The 22,853-nt window shown below is 43.1% G+C and overlaps 1 protein-coding gene across 1 annotated transcript; it reads left to right on the top strand.

The window, feature by feature from the left end:
• Window positions 1–16,867: 16,867 nt before the first annotated feature.
• LOC104127441 (2-hydroxyacylsphingosine 1-beta-galactosyltransferase) lies at window positions 16,868–17,689 on the top strand (the record flags this gene model as incomplete). The annotated part of the gene is made up of 1 exon (XM_009640112.1): window positions 16,868–17,689. A coding segment is annotated over exon 1 (822 nt), but the record flags the coding sequence as incomplete, so codon positions are not given.
• Between the last annotated feature and the right edge of the window lie 5,164 nt (window positions 17,690–22,853).

Here is a 22,853-nt window from a genome sequence, read left to right as displayed (position 1 = left end):
GTGACCTCTAGGGGTCCCTTCCCACCCAAACCATTCTGTGATTCTGTGATTCTGTGATTCTGTGATTCTGTGATTCTGTGATTCTGTGATTCTGTGATTCTATGAAGCAAGCAGGGACAGTTGCTGCCGGGAGTGTACCCCGGAGTCAGGCAGCCACCTTCGCTTGCGGGTGCCTGGCAAATATTTTTTATTCCCCGGCTGCAAGCTTGAAGGTGTCCTGTGAGGGGACCTCTGGGATGCGTCTCGAGGGTGCTGTGCTTTCTGGGGATGCTCATGGAGTTTCCATCCCAGCTGCTTGGCCTTTGAAGGAAGAACATTGCGGATTTGCTGCTTGTGCCTCCCCTGTGGGTTTGGAAAGACGGAAAGCGGTTAAGCGTAGACTTTCAAGGGGAATATGTCAATAAAGTTGCAGTGTTTAAACAGATATTAAATGGTACCTGGTCTTTTATGACTTGTTTACATACTCTGTTTAGTACTGGCTGTGGAATGATAGGAAATCATTAAAAAATACGCAGCCTGTTTTGCATGTTCATCAGGAGTTGCCTGGCGATGAACAGCAGTGGGGAACTTCAATAGCAGAGGTCCTCAGAGGTCTCCCCTGCCAAAGCAAGCACCTGGAAAGTGGTATTTTTCTTTTTCATGTTATGATGAGGTGACTTAGCTTTGGGGATAATTCCCACAATATCACTTGTTTCTAGGCGTTTATGCTAAGAATTGTCTTGGTTGCAGTTTGCTAGCTGAAGCTGCCTGCCCGGTTTTCCCAAGCAATTATCACACAAGGTCACATATATTTTAGCTGAGCTGGTTTTACAGCAGCAACACAACACAGCGAGTGCGCAATTAACCTTTACTTCACATTTCCTTGTTTTTGTTCTTTTGCCCATTGATCCAGGCTGAACACTGGATACTGCAGTGGCTGGTTTTTTTTTTTCCTCAAACTACTAACTCATTTGTGCTAGAGTCTTATAGTTTTTTGGACTGCTTTCATGCTATTGTGAAAATCCTTGTTGAAACACAAGGAAAGGAGTACTTGGCCTGAAACATTTGCATTTTGTTTTTGACTTTTGCGCAATGTTTCCCATCAACAGGAGCTCCTTGCAAGAAGCAAGGGAAGAAAATTATTTACTTTTTGTTTTAATGTGTCTGTATAGACTCTAAGGTGAGATTTGTGTTAGAGTACTTGGTAAACACCCCTTGTGTTTTGGGTGCTCTAAGCTGCTGGGTTATTCTGAAGCAGGATTTGGAGGGAGAAACCTATGGGACCTAACGAGGGTTGGAGGAGAGGGCATCAGAGATGATCCTGTGTCCTCGTTCTGCGTGGGGTGGTGTTACCAGAGTCCTCTCCTTGCCTGGGCTGGTGGGGTGGAGGGCGGCTGACCCGCTAAGGAAGCGGTAACTGAGTGGTGGATTGGCCTTATGTGCTGGTGGCAACTTCAACTTGGCAAATGGCTGCTAGGTGTTGTAGTTGGTTGGCAGGTATTACAGCTATGCCTTGGGCTTGGCCTGTGATCAAGGCAGGGCTGTGTCAAAATCCAGGTTGGTGCCCTATGATGAACTTACCTGTTTTAGTTACTGTTTAGAGAAACTGAAGGTAGTCAGAACTACCATGTTCATGGACTTTTAATGCCATATTTATCTTATCTAATGCATTTAGAGGTTGTTATCCAAATCAGCCCTTTGGAATAACTGTGTTAAGTCGGCTCGCTCAGAGGAACTGTGTTGGCTTAGTAGATGGCTGCTGAGGGTGCTGTGGATCATGACAACATGGTCTAATGAGTTTGTAGCAAAAAAAGGAAGAGACCTTGCCATAATTCTCTGCTGGATATAATTTGCTACAGATTGACTTGGTTGATTTCTAGCCATGTGTTTTATTTCAAGCGGGGGGGGGGAATCAAATTTATTGAAGTCTTCCCTGTGTGTTACTCCATGTGCAGACATTTAGTGAGAAGGCACGGGGATAAGCCTCATCATCCAGAAGACGATGCCACTGAGCGTAGCTTTGTGTATGGCCTCTTCCTTACCTGTTGAGACTTGTACAGAGGATGTGTTTTGCTGTGACACTCCTCCTACCACTTCAAAAATGTTTTGCAATTAACTGTACTAATAACTGTAATAACAATGCCTATCCTGACTCGATTGTTTTCCAATTGACCCTCCTGAGCATGAACTACATTGTTTCTGACTTCAACTGCCGAGTATTTTATTGCCCACACCTATTTGCCTTTGTTTTCCACTTGGGGTTCTTCAAAGCGCTTCTTTCCACATCATTCTTTTAGTCAGGTTACTTCCTTTAGGATATAGTACCAAGAATTCATCTCCGTTTACTTCATTGTGATCGAGTCCCTGGGCAGTTACTGGAAAAATCACGCTGCGGTATTAAAAGGTATTGAGAAGTTTATTGTACAATCATGTTCAAGGTGCTTACGAAAAGAAATACCTTTTCTCTCCAGATCCGAACTCTTAACAGAAATTTCTGTTTTGATTTTATAGAGTGATACTTAAGAAGAAAATAGGGTTGTGTTTGGGAAATGCCGATACATTAGAAGCAACCTTCTCTTGTTGGGATTTTTATTCTTTGAAAAATTTCCAGCATGGGTTTACCTTTTCTGGGGGTTTGTTTTGGGCTGAAAAGTGACATTCTGATAGAGCTCCAAGTGTGTGTGAGCAGGCACTGTAGAGAGCTGCTCTTCCTGTTCTCCAGGAAGTAAAATACACTGGAACCATTCAATAGAGTTTTCTGTCCTGAAATGTGTGCAGGTTTTTCCATTTGTTTTTTCCCCCCACAGGAGAGCATGCTTGGAGTGAATTTCCAAGACTTGTGACGTAAGGTTTCTTGAACCCTTTGACAAAATATTTCTAGTGTTTTATGACCCTGGGGATGTTTATATCTTAAATGCTCAGTGTGTGAGGTCCTGTTAATACTCATTGTAAGGAAGAAGGCTTTAAATTGTGTGTAGCTTTGTAAAGGAAACATCTTAGGAGTTGATTGCTGCTCTTTTTCATCACAAGTCCATGAAAAAATTTTTCTTAATGTTTTATCTAATAGGAGGAGAAGCTTCAGCTCTCCTTTTTGCTGATACATAATCACACCATGCTGCTTTTTTTTATTCTGCTAATTACATGAAAGATTTTGTGCTACAATTCTTGCCTCAGAGCCTGTGTGTTGGAGTAGTAGTGAGTCCTTTCTTCTGGAAGCTTTTGGAATTTGAAGTTTACAACATAGAATTTTCTGTGTTATATTTCCTGAATATGGGAAGAGTTGACGATGTTACCTGTGATTTTATGGAATAAATTTTTAGCTGTGTTAGAAACAGCGCACCTAATCGACTATACATGGGAGTAAGAAACACTTACTGTATCCTTGCAAAGTCTTGAACTCTTAATTAGTAATTCTTTTTTTAGAAAAAGAATAGCTACTAGCCCTGTTCAAAAAAAAGCTTCTATATGGGGACAAGTGTTGGTAAGTGGAAAAAATACCACCAAAATCTGTTTTTAAAAACTGTAACCGTAAGGGTTATGATCTAAGGGGTTTGAAAGACCATGTAGAGAACTGTTTTCTGAATTACACAGTTCAAAGTTGCAGGAAATAGTTCTAATAGTTCTAACTGATTTGTTTGGACAATTTCTCTTAAGTAGTGCAGTTGTCATGCAGAGAATTGTATTTGTATGGGGGAACAAGTACAGCTTGGTTCTTTGCTCTGTGCTGTTCTTTTCCTCCTATGAATGGATGGTTCGGCTTCATGAGAAATAAGTGACTTGAGACTATTTTCCTTTCCTACTCGGTACCTAAAGGGAGAGCTAATGGGAAATGTAGGGTCAGCTTCAGGTTCTGACCTGAGTTGGAAATGAGCCTTGATGCCCTGGTAGAACATTGTGCTGCCTAAAAACCAAACCAAAAAATTATGAAGGTGGTCTCTTGGTGTATTTAAGGGGAGGTTGCAGTGTGAACATAAAAGGTGGAGGACCTTCTTGAGCCCCTTAAATTAGGACACTATGTTCCTTTAGAGAAATTGTTTTCACCCATACATCAACACCAGTCTTAAAGTTATATTGCATATTTGTTACACGTGAGGATGGAGTGCATAGCTGTGGTACAACCTTCAGATACTGAATTCTGAAATTAAAGGTCTTGGTTGTGAAGATTTTGATTAAAATGCAGAATTTGATGATTCCCCCTACACTTGGAATTATTTGACTAAACTTGGTAGCAGGGCTGTAGTTAAGAGAATGTGTTTTTGTTATAAAACCCAATGAGATATTTGTTATGTAGTGATAGTATTCAAAAAGTTTCAGCTGCCTTCCAAGCGGAGGAAGATCTTCTCATCTCCTATCTACGTGTGCGCATGTAGAAGCTCTTGATGCACATCTGGAGGGTTTGTTGTTGATTTGTTTTGGTTTTACACCCAGATCATCCTCTGAATCATAGTCTGAGTTGTGAATTGGCTTTATCTTGACCCTCTGCAACCTTTGGCTTTGTCTCTTTTCCTTAATATTTGTAAATTAACAGATTGTACTGAAGTCTTATTGTCTTTGAAAAGTCACAAACCCTATCTTTAAACCCCCTCCTTTCTGAAGTTATAATCCAGCCTTAGTCAACTACTGATACTAGAAATTGGCAGGAAGTTTTTGTGTGTTTAAAACTCTTTAAATAGCTATTGCAAAAAACCCAGAGTCTTTTCTTACCCCTACTGGAGTGTAGACTGCACTAAACTTCTAGAAGGTTCCTGAGTTGATTTCTGTCCCCTGTTTGAGGATTAAACTGCACAGAGAGAAAAGCTGTTAAATACAGTACTTCTGTCCTTATTCAGCTGAATTCTGCTAGGAGGTGGTTCAAAGCAGACACTATGAAACACAAATCTTGACAGCAAAAGGCAATAATTTGCTTTAAAAAAAAAACCCCACCTGTAAATTTCAAAACAGAACCTAATGATGAGCAGACTGAACAATCTGAATGTTGTTGGCGTGTGTGGTGGTGTTGCGTACAGTCTTGAGTAATTCCATTATTTTAATTGAGCTGAATAAGAGCAAAGCATTATTAAACCAAGTATTTTAACTTTACTCAAAGTTGTATTTCCTGTTGCAGAAACAAACCTGCTTTAGTTTCCCTTGTGATTCTGTTTGTGTGGCTTGTTAAAATGTAGTTATTTGCTATAGGATGAAGTCAGAAACCGAACAAAGAAATTCATTCAGTGCTTCTGTGTGTCATGTGATGGCGTGACCAGGGAGAGCTTGTACCAAGCTGTAGTGAAGAACGAAGCCTCCCCACAAATAATTATTTAAGTTAAAACAAAATCCCAGTAAAATGTGTTTAAAACTGATGTCGTTTTGGACCCTGAGACTTGTTCATGAGGCCAAAATTGTGCTTGCGTGTTGGTACTGTGTAACCATAGGCTGCGTGTGTTGCACCAACAAATTAAGTTTACTACGAAGTTGTGCTCTGCAACTTCTTCCAGCCCCTTCTTTGGGGAGTAATTTTATCAAAGGAAAATCTGTCACTGAAAGTGTTTAAAATCATGTAGAGTTGTTTTCTCTTTTTTCCTTTTTTCTTTTCAATACTTCATTCAGCCAGTATTTCAACCTGTCTTTTGATGCCAGTGTGGAAGAGAAGGCTTCCTGGGCAATGTTGACCCCCTCAGTGGAAGCCTCTTTATCTCCATCGGCTGCTCTGGCACTCATCCCCCCTGCTCTCTGCAGGTAGAAGGTTTCTTCTTTTTCTTCCTGCTCCTAACTCCCGTAGCTCTTGACTGTGCAGCATGAAACATGCTGTGATAAGATACTGTCTTCCTGGGCTCTTCTGGGCAATGGAGGGCCAGCGGTTTGGGAGCCAGTCAATAACATTTTGAACAGCACCGGTGTGTCTCGGAAATGTGGAGTAACCTGTTGACTTCTCTGTGTTAATACCCCCCACCCCTCGATGTCACAACACGTATTTCTGGTTGCTTGATTTCTGGTGCAAAGTGGTTGCAGCAGGTTGAGAAACATTGCTTTCAGATCTCAGTACTTGGGGTGGGGGGAGCAAGGTCTCCAGAAGTCAAGGGGACTCGGTCAAGGGACTTGTATGATGGTGCCAAAAATACTATGTCTTCTGTGAATTCACAGTAGCTGTGAGGAAGATGTATACTTTCTCGTGGTGTTTTGGATGAATGAGACTAATTTCTCCACAAGGAGTAGACGTGTCTTCAAAATAGATGGCTTTTTTGCTACATGTAGTCAGCGTTTATCTCTCTGAGGTGCTGGCAGGGAGTAACCATGAGCAGCAGGGACAAGACCTGCGTAATAGAGAGTGCCAATGCAGAGAAATCCGAGTCGCTTGGACACTGAGTCAGGTTGCATTTGTTTGAAGGTGCATAGGTTTTGGGAGCAGGCTTTTAATTTCTCAGGTTTCTGCGCTGTGCTTACTTTCTGTCCTGAGGTCCGGGATGGCACATCAGCTCTGCTGCAACACCATGTGCGTATGTGGGCAGCTTTGCTCTGGTCCAGGCCCAAAGTAGTAAGCAGAGCCTGACCCGAGCTGTCCTACCGAGGCATCTCTGTGCCATCTTCCCCCCTGCTCCCAGTTCTGGGGGTGCAGTGCAAGCTGCTGACATGCTGGGGCCAGCAGCCTGTTCTGCTCATGCTGTGCTGCTTTGGACCTAGGCCAGCACCGGAAAGGATGGGGTTGTTATTCATGCAGTGCTTCTAGGCTGGCCTAAGCCTTGCAGAAGAATTTGGAATAGCACTTAGTTTTACCAAAGCATCGACTGGTAGACTAGTATTGACAAATGCTAATCCCTGCTATGTAAGGCGAAACACTTCTAGGTTGTAAGGCTCTTGAAATACCCTGTTTCAATTGTCCAGTGTACAGCAGGACAAAAGAGAGCTTGCTCTTCTTACGTTCATTTGGGTTATTGAAGTATATTCTCCAGGTATTTTGAATTGTTTTACCTGGCTTGTCTGCTAGGTCTGCAAACATTAGTGTTTCATAGGGTATAAAACCTTCACGAAACTCCCTTTCATGCGGTTAGTTGGACTGAATCTTGAAAATGGATACGAGCACAATACTGTCGATCAATAAAGTATATATTTTTAACTGATTACTGTTTGCTCTAGTGCATAGAGTGTTAAGAAATGTAAGTCACGTGAAGGGGAATGTGCCTTTGCCCTGTTGTAACATACTTCAAGTTATGAAAAGATTGAATTAGACTTAAACCTTTTACTCTTGGGTGCATCTCGTCTTGACTGATGCTGTCAGGACTGCAGTATTATCAGCCCAAAGTGTGCGGGCCTTGCTATGGTTGGAGTGACTTCGTTTAAAAGATTGAATGTACTCCTGTTAATAACTTCAGAAATACTGTTTAAACTTAGAATCTGTTCATAGAATAATAAAGGCAATCTTTGTAAATCTTTAATCTTTTTAGATATACTCAATCTTTTCAGAAGTTGAGGATTGTTTTCCGTAGCTGCAAAGACTCCTTTAAAGCCATTCTTTCAGAAAGCCAGTGGTCAAGTGCTAGCAAGAATGTTACACCTTGATCACTTGCTGTAAATTCATCTTAATAGGGTATTATGCCTAGCATAAGAGTTCTATTCCCATGTCACTTGTTCAAAAAAGCTCTATCTGCTAGCATGTCTATTGAAAATATTGTGCTAACTGTAAAACGTGTATTTTGGAAGAGAAGTACCTCTTCTGCCTTGCTACCTTTTGAGCGAGGGTTTTTAAAATCATTTTGCCACCACTCTTGAGTACAAAAGCTTAGGTGAAATCCTTCAGTGTTTGACAAAACCTGTTACACAAATACGAAGTTGTTACTAAAGCGGGTTTCATAAATTGCATATCCTTTTGACTTGCTCTTAACTCCTTTGCTGTTTGCATAACTGACACAGTAAGTCTCTGACATGATTACAGCGATGTTGTAATGCCTATAAATCTTCCTCTTATCTGTAGATGTGATGTTCTTGTACTCATTGAAATGCTTCAGTCATTGGATAAAAGGATGTAGTTATTCAAGAAACCATACAAAGTAAATGCAAAAGCCTGCCCTTGTTTATGTGCACGTGATTTCTTATTAATCATTTCCACTAATTTCTTAATTTCTTCGTTGGATTGAAATCGGAGCCTGCAGTTACGTGCTAAATCTTACCGCTTATCTAAAATGTTGCAACAGAAAATAACCACCACAGCACGCACTACCTCAGCAATTAGTAACGAGAGGTGTGATAGGAAAAACTTCAGAATATAAATCCAAAGGTTGTGCAAAAGCTGTTATCGGAGGCTCTTCCTAGATAATAGTGGCTTGCTGCTCCAAGGTGCTCTGCGTTCACATGTTTCTGATGCCTTCGTCTGGTTCAGAGCACATGGGCTGCTTCGTAGCCACCGCTTCCTCATCTTCAACCACAATTTGCTGCCTGAAGTCAGCTTATGAGCCTGGTTTACTTTAATGCTGCTAAAGGATTATGGAGGAGTACTTCCGATTGCCTATGGAATATGACAGTACAGCAAGCAGTATTGTAAGTTAAGAACCTATTTTACAATTGCCAGCTGAAAGGGTTTAGGAGTCAAGTTGTACTTCTAGCTAGAAGAATGTCATCTGTCTTATTGTTGTCTATTATGCTGCTAATGAAAATCTTCCCATGTCTGTGATAGTTCAATCATCTCCTGAGTCTTGCTGTCACTCATAATTTTGTCAGTGTGTTTCCTCGCATAGCTAGCGGTTGCTTACTCTCGTGCTTGGCAAAAAACCACTGGTGTGGACTGGTATTAAATATTAAAGAAAATGTTTTGAGAGGGACTTGAAAAATTACTTGTATTGTTTCAAGGGATGTCTTGGAGGATGTCGCAAATAAAGACCTCCTCTTTTCTCTGTTTGCTCTTCCCCAATTCTGAATCAATGCATTGCATTCATGCTTGTGTGTATGTATATATTTTTGTCTTTAACATCAGCTGCTTGCATGTGGCTGATACAGCTAAGACTTGGATACAGCTGAGGTTTAGGTGCATGGTTTTTTACCACTGAATCTTCCTGTAAGCAGCATTAGAGAACCTTTTATTTGTCTTGGAATATTTTCTTCCTCTTTTTTCTTCCTTCCTTTTTTTTTATACTTTAAGTGGCTTTTGTTAATTGTTCCTTGCTATCTTAGGCATGATAAAATGCTTTGCTTACAGGGCTTTTGGTCGTGCAACTAGCATTGGTTCTGTATTTGTTTAACTGAAACGTTTACGAGCCTGCGAAGGCTGGATACCATGCTTTATCTGTGAAACTGTGTTCAATAAGAGCTAAAGCAAACAATTTGCACATAAAGTAAGTTAACATCAATGGGATTTTGTGTGGGCAGGGCAGAACTGGAGCTTCAGTAAATCAAGTAACACAGGTAAATGCATCAGGTAACAATCTGAGATCTGTGCTCATTTATTTCCCCTTTTTAATGCTTCCTTTTTGTTAACAGTGGTAGCAAACCATAGCCAGTAGCTGCTTACCTGTTCTTCAGAGGGAGCTTGCTGTCTTCTCAGTAACCAGTTCTTTTTGGTCACAACTTAGCTCAGTGTTCTTCTTACCGTGCTTTTGACCGCATCTCTTCTTACAGCTACAATACATACTGTCTTAAAAGAAATAAATGCACTGTATATGTTTACCTGTGGTAAATGCTGCTGTTGGGCATGGTAAGGAGGGATCGGCCACTGAGTTGATGCCGCAGTGCTCGTGGTTCTGGTTTTTGATCTCGGATGGAGATGTGAGCGGGTGGGATAATGATGTCAAGTTTGATTTGGTGAAAGAAAAGCAACCGGCTCTTCAGCCTGGCCTGGAGCCCACCGCGGGTGGTTGCGGTATAGAACTGATAACTGGTTGAGACCCTTTCTTCAGGCAGAAACTTTGCAACTTCTGTTAAAAGTTGAGTTGCTGATAAAATACAGCGCTTTTTTGTGCAAGAAAGTTTTCTGTTTTTTCTGCCTCTTATTCCAGTTGGCTGAGATCACTAAAAGGAAATTTTGTTGATTTTACAGCTCTAAAAGCAGGGTTTGTATTCTCCCTTCTAAAACACTGAGTTGTATAATGAGCTGCTAGTTAAGAGAGGACAACACTGTGAGCAAGGTTAAGTCATAAATCTGCACATTACCAGAACTCAGGTGGCATTTTGCAGTACTCACGGTTTGCTGAAATGCATACAAATCTCCAATTTCCCCCCTTTTGATAATTACACTCCCGTGATGCACATCATTAGCTTTCTGTTTGGGCAAAGTCATTTCAGTGCTAATTAGCATCCACACTCAGCTTTGCAGGGCTGGTGAGCCTGCTCCTTTTAATGTGTACTGGTATGAAGGGCACCTTCCTAGGCAGAGGTCCCACTCGTCTGACCAAACTGCCCAGGTAAACTCAACAAACCTTAGCAAAGCTAAAGAAAGGCTGAAAAGAAGGGAAGGACTTGAAAAAAGCTAATAGCATCCCTGAACTCAACCTCTGTAAAGCTTCATTTGCCGCTTTAGAAGTCAGGAGCGTTATGTGTTACTCGTGAATAAAAAGGACTCTTTTTATATCGTTACGGTATGTGTAGGTGTGTAAGAACTGTTTACTTTTTTGAGTAGCGATAAGTGCTCGTGCAGTTTGAATTCAAGCTGTGCTGCACGCGGAGGTTCTGGAGAGCCTCTACTGCTTCTGGATCTCATGACAATAGAGGGAAACACTGACAGGGGTATTGCTGGTTTGGAAATGGTTAGTTCTGTGAGATTCAGAAATGGCAGGTAGGCAGCCAGTGGTATAAAGCAGAAAAAAACCCCCCCACATATGCCTGTAAATCTTAATTACAGAGTGATTAGCAGATTATTAAGGATTGGCAGTAAGTCTAATCTTTGGTATGTATTCCAGTAGTGTAATTGAGTGTTACGATTAGCAGATTATTAAGGATTGGCAGTAAGTCTTCGGTATGTATTCCAGTACTGTAATTGAGTGTTATGTAAATTATCAACGGGAATTGTTTTAAAACCACTTTTAAGATTGAAATAGAACTGTAATATCAGTTCAGTTTTATAATAGTAATTTAAACATAAAGACTCTCTCATATAATTTATATAAACATAAATGTTACTCAGTTTCTTTCCACACTGTCCAATTTTCAAGTCTCAGGCCTTTGAACAATGGCAGGGAAGGCTCCTCCCTGCTATTTTTTCCTCTCAAAATCAGTGATTTCTATATTGTCCCACTTGTTCTAGATCCTGCTTGGTCTTTCTGGGTGAATGGAAAAATACTTCTCAAAAAAACCCACCTAACCCAAAAAGCAGGATTTAGAACTGGTTTGGTCAGCTGAAAACACCCCTCCAGCAGCCTTCTGTGGATGTTCTTGGCTTTCTGTAACACACTTTAAAACTTGTACTTTCTCTTTCATTTGAAAAGAACACATGTAGGTCGTTAACTTTAACTAGGTTTAATGTTTAACCTCTTGGTATTTCTTTATTTAACTCTTTCTTGCTGCACTCCAACAGGTGAACCCTTCACAGTTGGTAGCTGGTTTTGCTTGTATAAAGCCACTCTATGCCTTTTTTTTCATCCATACCAATGCTTTTCGGGCTTTTTGGCTGATAGTACTAATGGCTCCAATTCAGTGATAATTTTTGGGGGGGTGGGGTTTGGTTTTGGTGTAGGTTTTTTTAAATTTTTGAGAACTTGCATTTTTCTTTTCACTCTCTATTGCAAAAGGATGTTATATCAGCTCAGACATCAAAACCATCTTATTTAATGGAGGCAAATGCTAAGCGGAAGGACTTAAGATAGAGATAGGAAATAGTTTTATATTAATTATCTTGGAGAAATGCGTCATCTTCCGGCTTTGGGTTTTCTTTTCTCTCTTCTGTCAGAACACTTGACAATTTTTTCATGCTCCTGGTATTCAGAAACAAAAAGCAGTTGCATTGCATGTTGACTTTCTTTTTAAATTTCTTCTGGCAAGTGATTTATTCTGGGAGTTTGCTGCTGGAGTATGACTGGAAGTTGGTGGGAAGAGTCCTTGTGCTCTGGCTTTGAGCTGGCTTCCAGGTGAGCACCACCTTGCAATTCTCCTGACCCCGTAAAGCCCCGTCTTCCTAGGTGCTGCTTTTGGAGATGAGCCGGATCAGAACTTACTATTGAAGCAGGCAAGCTCCTGCAGCTCTCCTGGTCTTGGTGGAAATACCCAATGTGCTGGAGGAGCTCATTGAGGATGGTCAGAGTGAAGGGGTGGCCAGGACTGAGCCTGGAGCTGAGCTTGTGTAGTCACGTGTTGTTGCTCTGCTGATGGCACTGAGCACCTACCTTCTCCCCCCCCCCCCCCACCCCTGGGAATTATGCTTGTGATTAATTGGTGTACAAAGTGCTGCTATGTACTGCCCTTGTTCTTGCTAAATACAAACCTTCTAAGCTCCCTGCTTCTGTCTGGCCAGGGGATGAAATGATGAGGGATCATCCCACAGGTTCCTGCCAGAAGTTCAATAGAAGATCAATGCTGTTTTTCCCAGTAAAAATATCCCTTAATCGGCATTTCTCTATAGCGTTGTGTGTTTAATATCTCTCTGGCTTGGCAGGTCTCATACCTGTATTTTCCTGTCCCTGTGGAAGATGTTTGCATTGAAAAGTTGCGCGAGTTGCGTGATACATCTTTGAAAAGTGATTATCTTTTATCAGTTCTGAAGATACCGCAAGCTACAGGCTCCCTGGGGAAGCGTGGTGTGTCATCTCTTGATGCTGATACACCTCAAGAGGAGAAAAATTAATGGTTGGTGAACTGCTTGTAGTTACACTGACAGATTTTCACGTTAGGTAGGTAGTGCTTTAATAGTACCTTCCTGAAGAGTAAAATATCCGATGTGATTGATTCCTGTTTCAAACCTTGCTGCTTGGTGGGGGGGGGGATAGGAAGTGGTGGGGTGGTACTGCCATCATCCCAGGGCAGCATGGCTGTAGTTCCCATGGCTTGTGGTGGCACGTGTGTAACCTTGGCTGTGGAAAATACGCCTTAGGGCTAAGGATTGTATCTTCCTGTGATGTGCTCCGGGCTGGTATCGGATCAGGAGATCAAAGTACAGCTGCTATGCCTGCATCTGGCAGTGCCTGGGTCACGACTAGGCCTTAGGCTCCTGGCACCTGTGATTTATACCGCTGATAGAAACATTAACTGTTTCTGAGTTTCCCAATCCTACACCTCCATTCGTGGTTTTGTAACAGCGCTAGTGTTGACAGGAGCAGTAACTTAATACCGTGGGAATGCTTCTAGCATGGGGAGGTATAATCAATAATGGGCTTTTTTCAAGTTTGATTAATCATTTTTATTAGGTACTTCAGTGACAGAACCATTATTTACTTTTTTTAAAACCACGCTAACCTAATGAGTGTTACCCTGCAGTGGGGCCCTGTTGAAGGTAGCTGAGTGTGGCTTGTTGGTGCCAATGCCAAATGCTGCACCAAGCCTGTGTAGTTCTGCACTTGCACAACCCTCTGCAGCTTGAAACCTGTGAGTTCAACAGAGGGAAGTGAGGTGGGATGGTGAGTGGGGCTTGGTGCTGGCACATCCTTTGATTTGGGAGCTCCTGGGAGGGCAGCTGAGCAATGTGGGGTGCTGTGGTTTTTCTAGAAAGCTTCTGGTGAAAGCAAAGGCCTGAAAAAAAGACCTAAAAAGGCAGTTTAGTACCTTAAACTCCCTGGCAGGTCAGGCCTTTGTGCTGGGAGGTGAGCTGTTTCTCATGTAGTAAGAATGCTTTTTCCAGCTTTATTGGAGAGTGAATAGGACTGCTGTTTAGTTCAATTCAAATACAGCTATTTGCAGAGGAGGAAATGTTTTAGGGTAATCTCCAACACCATAACTGAAGCAGCTTAAAATCCAAATGGATCTCCCTTGGTGTCAGACAATGGTGCAGTATAGATCTTCTCATATGCTACTGGTAATATTTGCAGCAAGTAATTTCCTCCCTCTTCCCCTGAAGTGTTATCTCAAAAATTGAGCTTTGTGCCTAGAAACTGCTGGATCCGGGCTGGATCGGTGGGCTGAGGTCAACTGAGGTTTAATAAGGGCAGGTGCTGGGTCCTGCACTTTGGTCACAACTGCCCCATGCAATGCTACAGGTGTGGGGAAGAGGGGCTGGAAAGCTGCCTGGTGGAAAAGGTCCTGGGGTGTTGTTTCACAGCCGACTGAATATGAGCCAGCAGTGTGCCCAGGTGGCCAAGAGGGCAATGGCATCCTGGCTTGTATCAGGAACAGTGTGGCCAGCAGGACCAGGGAAGTGATTGTGCCCTTATACTTGGCACTGGTGAGGCTTCGCCTTGAATGCTGGGTACAGTTTTGGCTCTTCAGTACAGGAAAGACCTTGCATTGCTGGAACATGTCCAGAGGAGAGCAACAAAGCTGGGGAGGGGTCTGGAGCACAAGTCCTATGAGGAGCGGCTGAGGGACCTGAAGATGTTCAGCCTGGAGAAGAGGAGGCTGAGGGGAGACCTATTGCTCATTATAACTGCCTGAGAGGAAGGGGGAGCCGGGGGGATGTTGGTCTCTGCTCTCAGGTAATGGGTGATGGGATGAGGGGAAACGGCCTCAAGTTGTGCCAGGGGAGGTTTAGGTTGGACGTTGGGAAAAATTTCTTCGCTGAAAGAGTGGTGTCAAGCACTGAAATGGGCTGCCCAGAGAGGTGGTGGAGTCCCCATCCCTGGAGGCGTTCAAAAAACGTGTAAGTGTGGTGCTTAGGGATGTGGTTTAGTAGTCATGGTGGTGTTGGGTTGATGATCTTGGAAGTATTTTCCAACCTTAATGATTCTATGAAACAGTGAAGCCTCCAACTTCTTCCCAGAATGCTTTGTCAGCCTGTGAATCTGGTCGTGGTGTGGAGGTCTCAAATTCTCTAGGTTTCAGTTCCTCGCTACTTGCCTGTGGGCACCATAAGGTTTTGCTGTGTGTCTTTGGGCTATGGGCTTTGTCTTGGGAAAGAAAAAACAAAACCCACAAAAATAAGGTACGTCCGCCCGAATGAACTCTTTTGCGCATACAGCCTGTGTGTATACATGCTACTGCTGGTGATAATTAATTTAAAATTGGTAGAGTTTTGTAAGTGGGTGGTGGTCGGTGATCTCCTAGGCAGTGGCTAACACTTGCGGAAGGCAAGTGTGGAGGAGGCTTCAAATCCAGTAAGAAAACTTTTCATATGCAAAACTTGATGGCAATAGTCAGTGAAACTTGCGGTGATTTTCCAACTTTACTTGGGCTTGGTGCATGCTTATAAATATTTCAAAGTCAAGCTACTGACAGAAGCTGGAGTAGAAGTCTGGGGCATCATTCAGAAGGCTCAGTATTACATGGTCGCAATACAAATATGAGATGCTCTGTTGGTGAGCTGGTAACCCATAAAACATTAAAAAAAAAAAGTCCTGAGCAATCTGTTGTAGGAGGGTTGTAAGACTACGCTGTAAGGAGATAAAGAGGAGTGAGTAGCAGTGTTACCTGTTGTGCATATTTATAAAGGACACTGGAACAGGCTCAGGTTTCTGTGTGGATTGGTTTGGCATGAGAGCAGACTGTTTGGTTTGGCTTGTACTTGTTTCTCTGTCCTAGGAGGGTTAAAGTGACTGACGAGCTTTCTGCCATGCCCTCTCCGTGCTTTGCGTGCACTTTGCTTTCATCTGCTGCATACAGTGCTTTATAGGCTTTACCATCCAAAACACAGTGGGGGGGAGGGAAGGTCTTTTCCCTTTCCCCAGCAGGCTGCAACTGTCAGGAACTGTGTGTTTAGGATGGTGGTGGAGTTTTCAGCATAGGTTAGCAATTGTGCTCAAGTGCTGATTTAAGTAAGTTCAGAATCAAGTGCTCCTCAAAGTGCTTCAGCAGAAGTTGCGATGCGCACATCTGTAGTAATAACTCCCATTATTTCACTTGTTCTCATGCACAAAGCGTAATTTTTGAAAGCTTGAAGTAGTTGAGTTGGTTCTTACTCAATGGTAGCATCTTCCTGCCACATTTTTGACTTTCCACACCCAAGTGTCTGGTCGGTGTGGTACTAAAGAAAAACATTGCATGAATTTGCATGTCTTTTTAGGAGAAAAAAAAAATCTTGTATCTTCTCTGTTCCTGTCTGCTTATATGAAAAGAAAACTGCAGGAGAAGTTACCCTTACATCAGAACAGAGTTGCAACTTGGAGGACAGCTTGAAAGCTGTGGGCGGCGATCAAAGGAGACTTTGCGATAGAAATGCTCACAACCACGTTAACAGTAGTGTGGGGTGTGGTGTGCTCAAGCTGCCAAATTAAAATGGATGTATTAGAAGTTCCAGTTGAGGGGACAAGACAGAATTGTATTTATAAGAGCCATCTTATAGCCTGTGCACTGAAAATGACCAGTGCATCCTTTAGGTCTCGTGTGAATAAATCCAGGATTTTAGCCTTCGGGTCTTTAAACTTAGCATCTTTCTTACTTGCTTAATATCTTACAATGACAATAATGCAGTTGTGCTTTTAAATATAAGCCCAGGTGTAGCAGGATCTAGTTTTCAGAGCTGACTTAACAGCTGTTGGATGGTGTGTATTATTTGGAAGTGGTGCGTGCAGTATTGCTGTGGAGGGTACCAACCTTACTGTCTCAGTTGGTTTTGCTGCTGTTCAATGCAGGGGCCATATCGGTATCTGTGCTGGAAGAAGCCTCTTGTCTACCCTTAATGCCAGATGGAAAAGGAGGGGAGGGGAAAGGCAGATCTGGCTGGAAACCAAGCACTACCAAATGCTCTCTTGTTCCCTGTGACCATGGCGAAGATGTCTTTGAACTAGGGAGATGTGATTAGCTTTCATGGGACAGCCACGTAATAACTCATGGGTTTGTTTTTTTTTAAATTCCCAGGTAGCAGACAAACCCGTTTCCTGTTGAAGTAATGCTTTTATTTCTCGTTTCAGCTATGAAGCCGTACGCTCCAGCTTTCATTCTCCTGTGGAGTGCTGTCGGGATAGCGAGGGCTGCCAAAATCGTTGTTGTGCCGCCAATTATGTTTGAAAGCCATCTTTATATTTTCAAGACTCTGGCCTCAGCCTTGCATGACCAAGGTCACCAGACAGTGTTTCTCCTCTCTGAGGGCAGAGAGATTCCTCCATCTAATCACTATAGACTTCAGCGCTACCCAGGGATCTTTAACAGCAGCACCTCGGATGATTTTCTCCAGTCCAAGATGAGGAGTATCTTCTCTGGGAGACTGACAGCCCTCGAACTGTTCGATATCCTGGACCACTATTCCAAGAACTGCGACATGATCGTTGGCAACCAAAACCTCATGCGTGCCCTGAAACAGGAAAAATTTGACCTGCTCCTGGTAGATCCCAACGAGATGTGTGGATTTGTTATAGCTCATCTTTTAGGGGTTAAATACGCTGTCTTTTCCACTGGCCTCTGGTACCCAGCCGAAGTGGGTGCTCCAGCTCCCCTGTCTTACGTTCCAGAATTTAACTCGCTGCTCACAGATCACATGAACCTATTTGAGAGGATTAAAAATACTGTTGTTTATCTTATTTCAAGATTTGGAGTCAGTTTTTTGGTTCTGCCAAAGTACGAAAGGATAATGCAGAAATACAAGGTTCTGCCAGAACGGTCCATGTATGACTTGGTCCATGGATCCAGCCTGTGGATGCTTTGTACTGATGTAGCGCTGGAGTTTCCGAGACCTACGCTTCCCAATGTTGTTTATGTGGGAGGAATCCTAACCAAACCGGCCAGCCCTCTGCCAGAAGTAAGGTTTGCTGAGCTTTACAGTAATTTCTCTGGTATCTGGTTGACCTCATGTGATGAGTGGCAGCTTTTAAGCAGTGAATTTCAAATGGGATCTGGTGTCTTTTGTTGTTGCTTTGTGGGAAAATATACCCTCAAAGTCACTGGAAGTAGCTTGGGGTGGTGGTGAGGGGAACTACCAGGTACAAGCTCATCAAAATGAGTAATTTGGAGTTGCAGGGAGTATTTTGCTTTTGAGTAAGGTGCTTCATGGTACAGTAGGGGGGGAAAAAAACAGTGCACGCTATCTTGGAATTTATACCTGTAGCTTCTAACCGAGAGTGGGTTAAAATGGGAAGAAGGGAGAACAGATGAATACTGCTTACTCTCAAAGAAGCCTGCCGACAGGTTGTACTCCTTAATTTCATGGTACTAGTGGTTTTTATGGAGAGTTTACTTCTCTTGGTTTGATAGATAAAAATGTCTTTAAAGCTAGGTGTATATAAGCATGAAGAAACTGTAGGCCAAGAAATGGTGATGATGTGACCTAAATGGCCCCACTGCTGTACTTGCATATGGATTTTTACTGTACACTTACTGGCCATTGGGTACTGAACTTCAGACTGAAATAGCAATAGTGACTGGATTGATTCCAGAAACCCTGGATTAAGTTTGATTAATTCAGTGCACCATGTGATACCTGATAGCCAAGAATGCCTCTGTTCAGCGACACAATGGTGAGTGACAGGCAGAACAAAATTTCACAAAAAAAAGTGTCACTTACACTTCTATTTATGTATACATAAATAGGTGTATCAAGATCTATTTATGTATACATAAATAGATCTTGAGTTGGAGAGGACTGTTAATGGATGCTTCTGGCTAGGAGGTAAATAGGTAGGTAAACCTGCAGCGCTCAGCAACTTGCTTTTAAAAATGCCTTATTGAGCCTTTGCTTTATGCATGATAACTGCCAGGCCCCCTTCTCATCTATTTTAGCCTGAAAATTGCTTGTGGAAGGCTGGGGCTCTTTTGTGTGGTGTTTTTTTTTTTTTTAATTCTTTGCACTGTTGGTAGTGTCTTGACTTAGCAGTACCTTTTTTCAGCAACTCAGACAATTCTGTGATTTGGGCTGCAGGATGCAGAGCACTGAGCCAATTCCCACATGTTTTTTTTTTTTTCCCCTGCCCTGTTCAACTTTAAACCATTATTTTCTTCTTCTGTTAAGAAGACGTGTCTTTGCATGATAAATTTGGGTACTATGTCAACATTGTCTGTTTTTTGTTGCTGCATATTGGTCTTCAGGGTCAAAAATTAACTGCCTTCAAAAGCAGATACTTTATTTGCTATAAAATGGAGTGGAAGAAAATGAAAGGAACAGTTCTCTTTCAATGCTATAGTGAAGTGTGCATGTACAGATAGTGATATATATTGGTACACACATATATATTTGGAGCCTTTTGAGAATATATTTCTGTGTACTTTCTAAATCTACTCTGGAACCACAGATGTTAATCTGTTAAAGTATCTTAGGATGCAAGAAGGTAGAACAGTAAGTAAAATGTTTAATACAACCAGACTGACAGTGACCTTGAAATAGGCCTATAGGTAGAGTACATGCTGGCAAATACTATGGTAGGGAGGGGAAAAAAAAACCCTGTAAATACTTGTGAGCTGAAACATTATTTACCTTCTCTTCAGTTTTATCGAGCAATTCATTCTTACAATGTTATAAGCGCAGGATTTGATTGAACGCGAGAGACACAAAGTTGAGTGTGTTCATCTTTTATCATATAAATTGTCCATGCCTAGGCTGTTACACATAATCTACTGTGGTGTGTATTGTAGGTAAATTATTGGGCAATCAGTTTGTTTTTACTGAACAGCTAGATAAAATTCATAACTGCCGCTTTATTCTGGCAGATTAAAATTGGATAGCTAGTGCCGCGACTGCTTGCAGCTATTGCTGCGTCTCCAAGGCAGGAGCCTTTGCTAATTTATTTTCTGCAGCTTTTAGCCTGGCGCATGAAGGTAAGCCAGAAGCAGAGCTGGTTCATGTTTCTGTGCTGGGCTGGAAATGGTGATGCTTCAGGGGCTGTCTTGTAACCGAAAGCAATGTTCCTGCCCAGAGGTGGTCATCAGAAAAGAGGGGTGTGTGGCTGGAGAGAACAGCTTTAGCAGGCCAATTTAAGCTACTATTACAAGCCATGCAGGTATCTGACATTCTCCAAAACTGCTTGTAAGTAGCCTGGTCCACTTATTCTGGTAGACAAGTATGAGGGGAAAAAAAAATGAGTGTTTTTTCAAGTCCAAAATACCTGCTCAACACAATACCTAGGCATCTCAGCAGTGGCAGTGCTGCCTCATTGGCAGAGTTGGTTAATTTTTTGGGGGGATGGGGTGGGGTGTTGAAAAAGGAAAAGTAGTTTAACCAAGTCTAACTTCCTACACATAGCAGAAAACTAGAGCTTTTCAGTTAATAAGTAACATTTAAAAAAGAAAAGGCAGGGACTAACTAAACAGAGAAGACAAAGGTCAAGGCCTTTTAAACTGTTATGGTATGGCTGCTGTTCAATTCTAGGGGATGTGATAGCTCTGGTTTGTGGTTGCTCAGTCTGCACCTGTGTTTTCCTTAAACTTTCTTGAAAGAAAATTCTAAACACAGCTTTAAATGTGGCACATAGCAGGAGATGCTGAATATCCACATCACGTAACCGTGTGTATGTGAGGGCAGACAGACCTGACTCTTGCTTTGCTCTCCCCCTGTCCCACTACATTAATATTTTGGCTCAGGGCGATGGAAGGGTTTTGGAAATCCCCCAATCATCCCTGCTTACAGCATGCGGGTTCCCTTTGTAGAGTATTTTTGGTGCAGGTAAACTAGATGTATTTTGGAGGATGTTTTGCCTCCGAACCAAAAGCTTGCTGGTGTCTGATAGGAGCTGTTCAGGGTCTGTAGCGATGTGTAATGTTTTGGAGGGCTTTTTTTTGGTTCGTGGCAGGGGGGATGCTTCGTGGGGGGGATGCTCACTCAGATGGGGGACCAGGATGGGTGTAGCCAAAGCCAAGGTGCTGGAGCGTGCATGGTGTGTGTGCAGAGCCCCTGCTGTGCTGGCACGGCGCTCAGCTGAGTGCAGGCTGCAGGGACTGTATCTTAGCTGTGCATCTTGTGCCTCACCTGTGAAGGGAACTGGCCTTACTGGGTTGTATCCTTACTGCCTGGCACAGATCAGAAACCAGCAGGATCTGATTATGCAGTTAGCTTGTGTGGTGGGCATGACTTCTAGCTGCTGCTGAGCTCGATAGCAGTTACAGCTGCGGTACACGGTGCCCAACTGTGGTGTGCAAACTGCAAATGTGTCTCCGGGTTGCAGCCTTGCCCAGACTCCTCGGGAAGCCTTCGCCAGGCTCCGATCCTCCTTTTTGCTCTCCTCTCAGGCAGCGCCCTGATGTCGGGCTGTGCTTGGCGCAGTGTCCCGCGACTCGACGTGGTTGCGGTGATGGGTGTGCCCAGGAGTGGGAGCCAAGAGCTGCTGAGGGGAGCAGCAGGTCCTTTGGAGGTGACCGCTCTGCCTGGCTCCCTGCGGCGCTTTGCGGCACGGCACGGGTGGCTGGGAGCTTTCTCCTTGGTGTCGCAGGGTTACTCTTGCCCTTCGCAGAGAAGGCATTATGTCAGCGACTGAAGATGGCACGCTTCCTCCCTCCTCCTCTTCTTGAAGGGAGGCTACAGGGTTAACAAAAGGACCTTTGTGAAGCCAACTGGAGATCCATCTTAAATTGCTAGCATTGTGTTTTAGATTAACTTACTAATCATATGAAGTAAACTATAGATAAGAAACTAACACTGTAGGGAATGTGGAAGAGGGGAGATAAGTAGCAAATGGCCCATCTTTGTTACAGGCCTCGGAAGGCAGGTAGGAGAACAAAGCGTCCGGCACTTTGTCAATATGAGGATAGCCAAGGATGGGGAACTGGTTGGTACCGGCTGTGTTGTTCTGACAGTGGAATAAGGGGGGGGTATAAGCTGGAATTCACCAAAAGGACAAGGTGAAGAAGAGGAGTGGATGAAGTAAACGACCCCTAAAGACCACCGACTCAAATCACTGAGCATGAGCAGTCGGGAGGGACTTATGGAAATGACCTCTTGAAACTAATTTTAATACAAAGCAGGGACAGGTTATGCCTATGTACAGGCGTATTGGGAAGCCTCATGTATATCTAACACTTTGCTACATGTAAACAGGACAAGCTGCTGTGTTGTGGTGCGCATGACTTTGGTGGGACTACCCCCCTCGTGCTGCCCAGCGCTGAATAAACATACCTACTGTACAATCTTACAGATTGGGGAGTCTGTGTCCGCACATCATTCTGATCCCTGCTGCGGGTGGATGAAGCTGAGCGTAACCTGTATCTCATCCCGCTGGAAGGGCTGATCGTTGCTCTGCAAAGCTCAGTGTAGGCAATAGACACCGCGTGGTTAGAAGTCGTCTGTAGTAGCTAGCGTGCTATTTTTGCTGGTTAAAGTGCATGGATTTAGAAGGTTGTTCTTGCATAAATAGTGTGTTTTGTGAAAGGCAAGGAGATGGTTAATGTGGTGGCTCTACCCATGACCCATAGTGAATAAAGCCCTACGTGCAAATGGGAATTTTTTTTGGTTTGTAGAGTTAACTCCAAAAAGAGTGTATTTTGAATTCCACAGAGGACAGTGTGAGCAGAATTGACCTTAAAAGATCAAAAGCTAGAGAGAGACTAAATATCAAGACTTTAAGGTCACTGCTGACTCAAACTATTAAGTGTATGATGTTAGCTGGTGGTATTTGACAGGTAACTGGCAGCAGCCGTTAGGAAAGTACAAGGCTCCTCTGCCTTGTTCGTGTTGCACTTCTCCAGAGGGGTCTTGTGCAGCTGAATGAAGCTGCCTTTTTAAAGTAACACACATTTTAAGAAACTATTGGGAAACCTCTCTGTGGCACTTATATCTTGTGACTAAGTTGGGCATTAATCAGCCTGATAAGACATGTCCTTGAATCAGGGTAGGAACCCAATGGGTGCTGGAAGCAGTCACCTTGGGAAGTACCTGGTTACTGGTGAGGAGGGGACAGGGGGCACTGGAAATGCCCAGGCATCTTGGCTGCAAGAAAAGCAGCTGAACAGCGTTTCAAAAGGATGCCTTTCCATCAACTTGT

This window comes from Egretta garzetta, unplaced genomic scaffold (genome assembly GCF_000687185.1).
Source record: "Egretta garzetta isolate BGI_Z169 unplaced genomic scaffold, ASM68718v1 scaffold896, whole genome shotgun sequence".
Taxonomy (NCBI): domain Eukaryota; kingdom Metazoa; phylum Chordata; class Aves; order Pelecaniformes; family Ardeidae; genus Egretta; species Egretta garzetta.
Note: the sequence above shows the minus strand (reverse complement) of the source record. Positions and strands in the feature narration are given on the sequence as shown.